Source organism: Neolamprologus brichardi, chromosome 4, assembly GCF_056152115.1.
Source record: "Neolamprologus brichardi isolate AB-2024 chromosome 4, ASM5615211v1, whole genome shotgun sequence".
NCBI lineage: Eukaryota > Metazoa > Chordata > Actinopteri > Cichliformes > Cichlidae > Neolamprologus > Neolamprologus brichardi.
Genome location: NC_142107.1, coordinates 19,883,843 through 19,896,626, shown reverse-complemented (window position 1 = coordinate 19,896,626; position 12,784 = coordinate 19,883,843). Strand labels below are relative to the sequence as shown.

The 12,784-nt window shown below is 41.6% G+C and overlaps 1 protein-coding gene across 2 annotated transcripts in view; it reads right to left on the bottom strand.

Annotated features, from left to right (window-relative positions):
• The window catches only part of ngfra (nerve growth factor receptor a (TNFR superfamily, member 16)), a 29,402-nt gene extending 16,833 nt beyond the window's left edge, over positions 1-12,569 (bottom strand). Inside the window, exons 1-3 of one of the 2 annotated variants that reach the window (XM_006803007.3) lie at positions 12,127-12,569; positions 9,237-9,399; positions 1,578-1,937 (exon numbers count right to left, since the gene is read on the bottom strand). In XM_006803007.3, coding sequence (XP_006803070.2) covers positions 1,578-1,937; positions 9,237-9,399; positions 12,127-12,165 — 562 coding nt within the window. In that variant the 5' untranslated portion in view covers positions 12,166-12,569. Of the gene's footprint in view, positions 1-1,577; positions 1,938-9,236; positions 9,553-12,126 lie in introns of those variants that run through there. The other variant, XM_087839992.1, reaches the window with a different exon arrangement.
• Positions 12,570-12,784: the final 215 nt, after the last annotated feature.

Here is a 12,784-nt window from a genome sequence, read left to right as displayed (position 1 = left end):
CCTTTGTCATACCAAGCTTACTGTATGCACAGTATCAAAGACCACCATGTAAGGTCAGCAAGCATCATCATGACCGCATGTGACTGCAGCCATTACCCGCAGGCCCACTGGTGCTATTATTTTTCAAACAGTCACATATCATGCCATCTCCAGTCCCCACCGTTACTGCTGCTGCAGTACCATCACTCAGGACAAGGCGGGTCACAGTTGATCTGCCTGGGTGGGCGCTAAATGGGCAGCAAAAGGCTGCATTGTGGCCTACGGGACGGCAGATATTTTTGGACAGGCCAGGCTAATGGTAGGCATTACTTTGAAATTCCAAGTGGAAGTAGATTATATGCCTGGACCATATATATTTTTGAGATGAGCCATTGCATTATTCAGGCAACTAATACTAAAGTCTAAATTTTAATTTTTAAAAAATTGTAGTTTTTCAAACTCTAATTAATTAGTTTTGAAAATAGCAATTAATGTGTCTGATTTCTTTATCATTTTATCCTGGTGGCAAACAATATAAAAAATAGACCATAATTTGAATGGTGTAAAAAATTATCTTACTGATTAATTAATAATAAAATGTTAAATGTGGCGCTCATGTAAAAGTTGTTATGTATGTTTAGAGTCATTTTTCCTGCTTTTTTCCCTCCAGTTCATTTCTCCATTGTCTTTTTTGCCATTAGAACCTATTATAAGAAGCTTCAAGTCATCCTCTCTACTACAACATGGGCTTGACAAATTTCTGAGGCTCATTAACTTGGTATATCTACCTGCCACCACCAGTGTTTGAGGCCATGAAATCTTAACCCTCTCAACATTTAAAAGGGGATTATTACAGCTCCCTGCTGAATACCAAAATTTATACATAAACATTTTTCAATAAATTGATAATGTGCACAAGAGATTAGTAGGCCTTTAGCCAGTGTTCCATCTATTACGATCATTCTTTGACGCATTTATTCAAAATTGCCTCACTGGTTCAAGCATGCTTTCCCGTAAGATAATGCAGAAGAGCATTTTTTTCATACAGGAAATCGAGAGCAATACCAGCGAAGACATTTTACCCCATAGATTTGAACTTTGCGGCCCCCTGATGAGGTCAATTTCACGCCTTGTCTAACCCAAGCGAATTTATAGCTTCCTTTGGTACAAGCAGCTTGACTTTGCTCTGACATTCTGAGCTTCTGTTTTGTGGTCGAGACGATTATTCATTGTCCCTTTGTTGACACTGCAGCAAACTTTGACCTTTTAATGCTAAAACTTTGAACATCCTGCTGTTTAAAAATCAGACCAGGGATGACCTCTGGCCACGTTTGTTCCCACACATGTGGAAGTTACCCCTGCTGATTTGTGCAAAATGTGACTGAGACATATATGATGCTGTTTTAAAATTACTTGTAGCTACTGTGCAGTTTTAGTGTGGAGCTGCTAACTTTTTAAACTGACTTTTACCCCAGATATTTTTGGCATAGAAACCATCTCGGTTCGTTTTTACCTTGGTTTCGTTCAAAGGTGAAAAAATATCCTTTAAAAAAAATTCAACTATATGAAAGCAACGTGAGTGTGCAGTGCAGACTTACTGTAGCAGACAGTGTCACTGGTTGGCGTGCAATTAGCTACTTGGGTTTCGTTTTCATCACAGATGGTGCAGGGCAGGCAGGGTTCGAGGGAGTTTTCCTCGTCAGAGAAGGTTTCGTCGACACATTCCTCACACACCGTGTCGTGATCGTGATCACAGTGGGAGTACACGCCCTGTCCCAAAGGGCACACCGTACACCGCTCACAACGGCCAGTTACAGTGTTGAAGAAATAGTTATAGTTACAAATGCATTTGGCATCGTTGGAGTCGGTGCATGGCGTCTCCATCCGCATCAACCCGGTGCACTGAGTGCATGTCTTGCACTCCTCTGTATGACTGTAGTTCTCAGAGAAGGTCTCGCCTGCACATTAGAGGAAAGGTTTGAAAGGAATGGAGAGAGAAGTGAGAAAGAGGAAATGGGAGATGAGTAAAAAAAATAAAAGAGATTAGAAGATGAAGAGAGAAGGAAATGTGAGGAGATAAACAGGGAGAAAAACAGTGAGTATAATGACATTAATCATGTTTACTGCACATTCATTAAAAGGAAGGACACATTGATCCACTGGGCTCTTTAGTGATTTGTGCTTCGGGACAAGAAAGGTGCTCTTGTTGGGGAGCGAGTCAAAAGCCTGCTGCGCTCATTATGATATCGATCCCAGAGTGTTTGTGCTGCGCTGAGTAAACTGCTTTAATCTCAGTCATACGCGGGGAGTGAAATGCAGGTGCATCCACATCCTACCACTGAAAGCCTGTCTTTAAAAGTCATCATCACTGACTTAAGTAAATTAAGATACTTTTGTTACCTGGTCATGATATAAACTGATCTAAAAGCACAAATAGAATTTTTAATTGCCATACCATAATCGAATATATCATAACATAATGTAAGGCTGCAGTCGTGTGTTTAAAACTTGACCTCCTGTTTCTTTTCCTTGCTGATCTTCCTTGATTTCAAGGATAACACCATGAGGTGAGGGAGAAATACAGATATGGAATTTGAATTGCGCTACAGTCAAAAACTGTTCTATTTGAACTGCCCAGTAATGTATCGCAAAAGTCGCATTGAGTTCTTACCAAGTTGCTTCACACAGATGAAGACAACCCAGAGAAAATATCACTTTATTACCAAGGTTGGATTTTTTTTATGTAAATTGGCAAACACTTCCAGGAGTTACACTAATGATCCAATGTAACTGCCGCCTTTATTTAACCTTTTGTAACTGAAGTAAGATTAAATAATAACCATCATCACAAATGCTGATAATAGGCATAAACGTCTAACTGCAAGGCAACAACTTCATAAGAAGCAGATACTGTTCAGTAGGATAGCTTCAGATATTTTAGCTTTAGGTTTAACACAGGCTAATATTAGCTAAGCTTCACTCTTTGATCCGCCTGAAGTAAGAGTGTGTAAACTGGCGGACTGAGTAGTAGCGTCATCTATATAAAACACATGTTATTTCAGGTTTGTGTCATATGTTTGCTAAACCTTCACAGGGTATGTGTGTGTGTGCAAAAAACCTTGAGTTTAAGGCACATTTCACTGTATAAGTTTTTGTTGTGAGTTCAAGTTCAATTTTTTTTTTATTCAAGTTCAAATTTTATTCGCCACATGTAGTGGCAGGTTGCCCTGCAGTGGAATGAACCCGCCCCCCGACCTTACACACACGACACAGACGTCACATGGGGATACAAGTCAGAGAACGGTTGCAATACAGAAAAAACACTGAAATGTACACTACAATGGGAAAGTACAAGAGGAAAAAAAGAGACTTCTACTCATGCTGGGCTATAGGAGGACAGCATGAGAACAGGAAACAAAAAAACTCCTCTGCATAGAAAGCACAGAAATGTCCACAGTACAACATTATAGAGCACGTGACCAGCCATTGGGTAGGGGATAAGGAGTAATCCCAGGCAACACAGCAGCCATCCTGCCACTGCGCTGACTCTCCAGCGCGGGCCCCAGACCCGCCTCGTGTTCCCAGGAGGCAACAAGCATCGAAGGCATTGGAAGGGGAGGGGGGATGTGTGAGTGCTTATCAGTATAAGTGTATGTGTGTGCGTGTCCATAGTTCAGCTGAGACAGTTAACAGTCTGCTAGCCAACTCAGGTAGCCTTGTGGATATGGATGTTGTGTGCAAAGGGAGAAAAAAACATATCAGACCACAGCAGTGTTATCAGAGAAATGAGGTAAAAGCTGTGGTGACTTATTACTGGCTGCCTCTGAATTACTCCAAGCTCTTCAGATTTGTTCTTCTGTGCTATTTGGAGTCGGGAGGATTTGGGAGAGTTCATGACTGAGGAAGTGATGACCTCAAATTAGCTTATTCTTACACTGAGAGTTCCTCGGGGCACAAAGTAATCTATTAATATTGCATTTTCATATAGACTTATTTTCAGATATAATTGGATGCCTGCTGAATTATGCATACAATGTGAAAGCGAGAGTGTTTGTGTGCCCTATGAGTGTGCTTTAGCAGTTGAATGAGTTGAGAGTATAGTAGAAAGGCCGACAGGGGTGGGGGGCGACACTAAAGCTCAGAGGCAGCGTCACTGTTTTTCAAATACCTTTGTGTGTGTGTGTGTATAATATAAGAGCGGTCACCTTGAGAGAGCTGCAAAAACAACACAAAGACTGTTGTGTTGTACACAACATTCAATGGGTACAAAGCTGTTTGGAATAAAGGTTTCACAACATGAGATTTTGCGACAAGAATGCAGCCTTACAAACTGCTTAATTAACACCAGACATTGCTCGTTTCACTATGAATTTCACAAAAATGAAGCACGTAGCAAGTTTACACTCTTCAAAATCTCCTCGGCATCTCCGTGCTGTTTGTCTTGAAGGGAAATAAATCATTGGGAATGGCGGAACTATAAATAAAGCCACATGCCTGTGTGGATGTCTGGGACTCTTATCTGCATATCCATATGCTTCGGAATATGTGTTTTTCACAGGAATTACTTAGCGGGTGTCGTGTTGAGAAACAACATATTGTCAGTGTGAAAAACCCTGCAGCAATGTCCCAGCGCTTGCTTTCACGTTGTAAGCGGCTCCGGCAAGTAAACACTGGCACCGATTGAAGCTCTTAACACCTTGTAAACAGCAGCGCTGCTAAGAGGCCGACTATGAGACCTGTCACATTATACAAGCAGACTGAGCGGAGCAGATGGAAGTAATGATATAGACACAGGTAGAATGATCAACAAGCTCTGCGCGAGCAGTCGTTCGATTCGCTCGAATGATTCGCTAGATTGTTTGACGCAGCACAACTATAAGCAGTCTGTGAGGGTGGTCACAGCCCCCCCCCCCCCCCCTCAAAAAAAGCATATTCTAGTGCTGAGGAAGGGCTGGTGTACAAGTAGGAGGAGAAAGGGTCACGGGAAATGAGGCAAGCAGGGATGTAAGTGCGTTCAGTTTCCTTTTAGACAGCATCAAATCCTGTGCTTTTTCCTTAAGGGTGAGTCTGTCATCACCCTTTGCTCTTATTACTGTGTGCAGGCAGAAGTGATAGAGGAGGGTGACACTAACTGAATGATCCACAGACAAACACCAGACCTCCAAAGTAAATAATCATATGAATTTGTGAGGTTGAAACCTTTGTTTTGGTTTCAGTCAGGCTCAACCAGTAAACCTTCCCTCCTCATTCATTTCAATTATCCCGCTGCGAACAGGCTTCCTCGCTAATTTTAACTCGCATGCATGAGTCCCCTTTGCAGTTCTTGTGCGTAAACATGCCTAAATGTGACCATATGCAGCGAGTGTTCAGCAGGAACTGTCAGAAGAGATGTGCGTGGGCGTGTGTCTGCGGTGCATGCGTCAGCGCTTTCATGTGGAAAGAAGAAAGTTAAAGGCCATCAGGTGAGAGTGCATTCTTTAATCAAATATGGCCTTCTTTCTAATTGTCCCCAGCTGAGATCTGATGAGCACACATCAGCGTTTAGTGTCATCGTGTTTGGCTATAAAGGTGGTTGCGGGTAAAGGGAAATGTGGTTGTGAATGGGGGCGCGATGCACTTAAATTGTGCCACTTCAGCCCAGGAGGACCACCCCCCTCATCTAACGCTGATGTGTTTCAGCCCCATTAGTGTCATCAATAATGTAGCTCTCGATGGCATTGAGGCTACTTGATGATGTTCACAATCAGCATTTTAGGTGTGAGCATGAGCAATGCTGGACATTTCCTACCCTTCACAGAAAGTACCGTGTTTCTGCTCAGACACTACCCAAAACGCTGACCCTCTGCTGACTGAGGATAAATTATCAACATTTGGAAAGTTGCGTGACGGCTTTATTTGGCTTTCTGAACACAAATCATTTCTGTCTGTAATTATCACCCCGCTCCTTTGGACCACTTTGCTTCCCTCAGATTTGAAACAGGTGTTTCAAACATAGAGGGAATATTATTAACCGGAGCTATTCCAAGGAAGACCAAATTAGGCAAAATATAATTTAGCAATCAATGTCCGCTCTTGCATCCTGTACTAATGTCACTTTTTTTAGGGTGTTATGTAGGGAACTAGCTTCATCTGATACATCTGCTACAGCCAGAGAAGACCTGCCAGGAGAAAATCTCCATTTTCCCTTTCTTTATCCAAAGTTAAAAGATTGATTTGATTTGAATTTTCCTTTAATTTCCAGTGAGTCTCAGTCCAGTTGGCCAGCAGGGCTCTTCCACACTGACTCCTGGGGTTTTGCCACACATATTGCATTCAAGCACCTTTGAATGGCTTACTAAGTGAGGCAAGTCTGGTTGTCTTATCTCCCATGACAGCAGTGAAAGTGAAGGAGACTGATAAATATTTTATTGCTGCTGATGCTGGCACTCGTCCCGAGCTGGGACCGGGGAGACCATTGGTAGGTGGAGGAGTAGAAGTGGGATACAGGAAGTGGGATATTAAAGGGGGTCGAGGTGAATACAGATTTGCCCTTATTTACCGTGAAACAGGAAATGGATGTGTTGGATTTTACTCCTCAATTATTCATATCTGCACTTTAGAAAATGTATTTATAGCATTCGTTTTTTCGAGTAAGGTCGCTGTTTTAGCCTCTAACCTTTGCTTGCATATAAACGCCACTCAGCCTTATTTTAGCGACTGTGCTCCCGGGGGTTTCAGGTGCATTAATATTTAAATTGCCGAAACAAAAACAATGCAGAAAAGTCTAAAAATGCATTTGCACCGGAAATTGAATTTAACCTCCTGGGTATTTGAGGTTAATTGTTGAGGGTTTATCAGTGGTGAATACTGTTCCCGTATTGCAAAGCAAGATAATTGTTCGCTGTTAGAGGCACAATAGGCTTTTCAATACGGTTTAATTAGCTGGATCAAATTGGTAAAGATGCACTGATGTAACAGTATGCATGATAAATGAGCAGATCGTGCCCTTTGGTGCCTGGCTCTCTAATACCATTTTATCCGCTAATACAGACGATGAGTCATAGCAACAGGAAGGGGGAGGGGGGCGGCATGCTGGCTGAGAAAAGTGAGAACAGGAGATGAAGGGAGACACGACAAGAATTGGTGTAGAGGAGTTGGGGATGAGGGAGAGAATGAAACAACGTCTATTCAGAAATACAGTCAAGAGAGCCAGCCCACATTATAGGAAAGTAGAGCTGTGGTTTAGCATCTACACATCATCTGCCACTGTTTGCCGTAGCAATATGAAAGGGAATATGGTGTGCAAGACGAAGTCCTCGTGACGTCAAAGCAGTGATCAAGTCCAGACGCCCATGAAATAGCAGCGCGCTTCTCCTCAGACTCCAGACACCACTTAACCAATTAGTCATTCCAAGTTATCAGATGTGTTTTTCAATGTTAACTAATATTTATAATATTAATTCTTAATCTGGATTTTCAACAGCGCTCATAAAAATTTCACTTTTATTTTTGCACATCAGCCCATTTTTGTCAAATTCATGCCTCTTCCTTTGCTTTGACACAGTAGGTTTATATGAAATTGACTCATTGTATCGTACCCGGGTTTTTTTCAGCCTGTGGCACTGTTTTGCTCTACATGTAGAAAACTGGCTCCCTGTTCTTGCACCAACAACTGCAGCTCTTGAGATACCCAAGGCAAAAAACTTCAAAGGATTGAAATTAGCCCGACTTCAGATGCTTAAATAACATAATGTGGCTCAGAGATTTGCATTTTGTTATGCAAACAAATTCACAAGTCCAAGACTTGCATTCTCTGTGGATAGAAAGTATTCCTGCCAGTCCGTAATCATTCCTCCGCAATTTAATCATCTCCCTCGTAATGGCATCCAGTTGATATTTTGGAGGGTTCTGTTTAGCACATGGGAAGATTTTGATGTTAAAAGACTTTTGCTCAGCACTTCTTGTTTATGAAAGGATTTTTCAGCACATGTTGCCATAATGTATTCACTCCACAAGTCAGTGTTAAACAGTTCTGCAACTTTTGTTGAACTACGCAGTGACACTCGAGACCTTTACTTTGCATGCTGACAGAGCTACAATATAAGAGAACTGCTACGACAAAATGCAAAAATCTTATTTTCTTTTTTGTGTTGTTGTGAAGTTGGAACCTTTCCCAACTCTGGGAAAGCACAGAGCAAGTCCCTAATGGTTTACAGCCTCAGCCGAGCTTTAAATGAACACATTTGGACCCACTTACAAGCATCAAACTGATGAATTCCTGCATTATTTGGGGGTAACTTCATAGAGACAAATCAAACAGTTTATACAAATTGGTCAATAACAGTATTTCTGGCTTTGAAAATCTTTGTTTTTAGTTTGGATCTTGAGACCCCCAAATATGAATGGCATGTGTAAATAAAGATGATGCAATTGTTAAAAGTTTGTGTTGATCAGATGTGTCTATGTTGGTAATCACATTCAGTTTTGCAGCTGTGTGTGAGTTTATATGTGTATATACTGTGTTTGATTTGTTTCTGGATTAATTTTAATCCTCTTACATTGGGCTTACAAGAAGTAGAGTCAAGTTTTTTGCATCCTAAAGTTCTATAATGCAAAGATTTAAGAGTTGGTTGCTTAAATACCCGTAATAAAAAAAACAAACATGTTCGACCTGCTTTATTAGAACCACTCTGCACTTATATGAAAACTCTTTGTGTGGTTTGTGGTTGAATTTTGGTTGCGGTAAGACTCATTGTTGCTGAGCTTTGTTTAGGCGGAACGTTTCAGGGCCACAAATAGGAAAGGCAACACAAAATTCCGTAAATATCACAAAATCTTTTAATACTTTGAAACTTGCTTGGTGTATGCATTGTTGCCTATTGATCAGTAAAAAAATGTGTTTTCCTAGTGGAAATGAAAAAAAAAATCTATTTTTACAGTTAGGAAAAAAAATGCTTTTGGCTCATGGAAATGAGAAAAAAAATCCCCTTGGCTCTTGTGCGTTTTGCAGCCATAAATAATAGCAAGCCATTGGTAGAGCGTTTGCACAGTATTTAATCAAGTTGAAAGCTGTAAATGTTAACAAACTGTTAATTAGTGGATTTGAAGCCTCACTCTCCACACATCTATTCTAGGATTTAACCTAAAGCAAAAAACAAACATTTTACCAAATAATGATATATTAACCAACATCAGAGAAACTTTCTTTATAACTTTGATTTGATTACTCTATTCATTTTTAATTGCATGCACAATAATAACAGTAATACAATACTCACTGTCCAAACACTGAGCGCAGACGGTCTGAGTAAGGCCGCATTTCTTCACCACTCCCTCTCCAGGTGGACACTCAATGCAGCATTCTCCATTCCTGGCGAACTGGCGAGAGTCGCAGGAGAGAAGCACAGCCCGCTCCGTCTTGGAGGCCAGCGCCGCTGCAACCTGGCACACCGGGACACCGGCACAGTAAATCAGAGAGCAAACTTTCACACATAGACAAACGTGCTGCGCAGGACCGCTGTGGCGTGCAAGGCAAAGCAAATTGATGAAAATTACTGCCAGGTGTCCAACCTGTTCCTTAACTCTAACTGCCATCGGGATTCATCATAAATCATGTTGTCTCCGCCTACATTAGACACACTTTAAACAAGGCAGTCGTCTAAACTGTCCTAATAGCTCCCCTAAAGGCACATCAGCTCTAATAGTAAACTTATGACATGCTCCAGCCAGGGCAGTAAGCATAAAATCATGGGTGCACGACATTATACACATGCCTGTCCTAATTACTGTCTAAAGGTGAAAGTTGTTGTGAATGTCAGCCTCTGCTTCCGATCTCCTCTGACACATGCGCACAAGTACTTGTATTTCTACACTTGTGAGGACTTTATAAATTGTAAAAGTGCATTTCCTCTCACCAACCTCCCTCAACCATAACATGCATGTGTAAATCCATCCTTTACTTTAGCCTTAAATTATTAAATATGGCTAATTCAGATTGGTCTACATGATGGAGGTTCATTTTTTTTATTAAGTTTGAAGGTGAAAGTTTACATTGTGGAGACTTTTAACAATAAATGGGAGATAGTTCCCCAGATAAATAAAAAAAAGTTCACTCTTATGAGTCAGCAGCTGAGGTCATGAATTAATTCTAAAGTCTTGTTTCTTTGCATATTTAAGCACCACATTTAATCATGTGGTCTCTGCACTCTAAATGCTTTTTATGGTGTTTCTTTCATGCATGCACAAATTATTTGTCACTAATATCCTGTCTGGTAATGCCCCATCCTCCCCCATTATCACCTCCTCTGTGTTGCATTTCCCTCAGTCCTCTCTGATATAAATTCCATGCAGCTTTACTCGCAAAAGAACTGAGGCTTGTTCCGCTGGTGTGTGTGCAACAATGCAAAATGAAAAGAATTCATACCCAGACGTTGGAGAACAAAGAAAAACGTTATACTGAGTCACTTTCATGTCCTGTGGCTTTTATTATGTAACGAGCAAAAGCTCATTTCCACTTAATTCACATTTGCTGAGACATCAATTCAGTCTTTTTTCTGTCTTTCTCTCTGTCATCCTTCCTTGCCCCCCCCCCCCCCCCCCCCCCTTCTCTACTGTCCCTGCTTTCATTCAGAAACAGATGTACTGAACAGCTAGCACCGCTCTCTCTTTCTCTCATTCCCACTTCTCTTGCTCAATATTTCCCCCTATCTGTCACTCCACTTTTTGCTCTCAAGGTGCATTCCTCTTCCTAATCCTTTTTCCTGACTTTACAGCCTGTTATCTCGACGTTTTTGCACAAATTTCTGCATCTGTAAGAGTACATTATCAGACTTTGAGTCTGCAAAAATGAAACTTGGATGGATCCCAAAACCATAAAAGACATTCCTTCTTACAGGGGATGGATTCATGTCTCTAACCGCTCTCCCCTTCCTTTTACGTCTCACAGGAATTTCACTCAGCTAAAACACAGATTAATGACAAATACAGTGAAATGGGCAGCAGGAATATGCATACACGTATTAATAAAAATGTACAGTGACGCAGCTATGATATGCTTGGTTTGCTCCCACTTCAATTTCATGGTCAATTTGAGAGTTTATTTCTAAATTTAATTCTACCAAAGTGCATCCGACCGTCACCACTCTTTAAACCAGCTGTCATAACAGAGTGTCCGCTCACATCCAGGGCTGTTCACATGATGACTGAGCCACACAGCCCAATAAGACCAGCTGCTGTGCACTTAACAGAGTGCTGGGAGGATGTGACCTCTGCTTCTGGCTTTATTACCACCATCTCCTATAATCAACTTTTTTCCTATAATCAGTACTTTAATTTTAAGAATCATATGATTTTAAGCAAAAAAAAGAAAAAGAAAAAGAAAAAAAATCCACATTTTTGCATCAACATTCAAGCATCTTTCTCTGGTTTTCATTTAACACCCCAAATATGGCCAAAATACCCTAAAAAGTAAACATTTTGACAATATAAACTCATTACAGGTATTAAACTCTAGGTCAAAGCATCCACCAGAAGCTTCTGGTGTCTGCATGTGACCCAGGGTGAAGAAGATATCGAAGATATTTTCCATAAACATAATTCCAGCAGTGCTTCTGAACTTTTTCTCCCATGCGTGAAAACCAAAAGGGAGGTACAAGTGCGCATTTAGGGGAACGTGTGTGCGTGCTTGCGTGCGTGCGTGTGTGTGTGGGTGGGTAGGTGGGTGCGCGCACAGCTGAACATCAACTGGTCTGTCCCTAAAGTCATAATCAAATGAGTTGACATGTAGCTACATGCAGCACCCGCGTCACGTTTAACCAGATAAACGACTTACTGCTTGCCTCACAACAGCAATAAAATACATATTTACAAAGACATGACAGAAATGTCTCAAAACGGATTATAAATGCCACACAATGGTCAAGAAAAAGTCACCACGAAAGTCCCAACAGGGGCAGCAGCAGCACAGATTTGCAAAGTGGGAAACAATTTCAGCTCCAGATGGCATGTTACTGAGGGAATCATTATTGAGACGTCACAGTGAAAGGAAATCCTTAAAAAATGAAAAAGTGAAATGAAAAAGTCCATCGGGTCACTAAAACTCAATTTAAAGAATGACAGCATTAAAGAAGCAGGGTACTGCTGCAGTCACTTACTGCACAGACTACTTACCAAAGCGCATGAAATGACCAGCGATAAGGTAGAAGTCATCCTGATTCGTCAGCCGGAGTCACATAAAAGAGGTGTTGTGCAGAGAAAGCAGAGCTATGTGTATGAGGAGAGCCGCTCAGCAGAAGTGCTCATTTTAATTCCAGCGGCGCGGATTTTATCAATGAGTCCGCACCATCGCGCGTCTGTCCGGGACCTCTGGACCGGAGTCAGTTGCAAGTGTAGGTGCACCTCCTCAGCAGCGCCACTACTTACACACTAACGCACCAGCACACAGAGTGAAGACGAGCCGGAGGAGGAGGTGCAGGAGACCGTCCTGTCCGGAGTACTGCAAGTGCACTGCGGAGGAGGCAGGCGAAAAGAGGAGAGGGCCACGTCCACCCTCCACTTTATTACTCCTGATGCTCCTGCAGTGCAACCTGCTCCTCTCCCTCTCTCACACACACACGCGCGCACTCTCTCACTCGCGCTCTCTCTCTCTCTCGTTTTAGTCTCACGTGAGGTCTCACTAGCTGAAAAATATCAAATAATGAAAATGATTCATATTTATTATTAAAGACCGACATGAATGTTTTGCACATTCAGTAATAATCCCCACACACGTCTTTGTTGTTATTGCTATATACCCAAAAGTATGTGGACACATCTGTCTACATTCTTT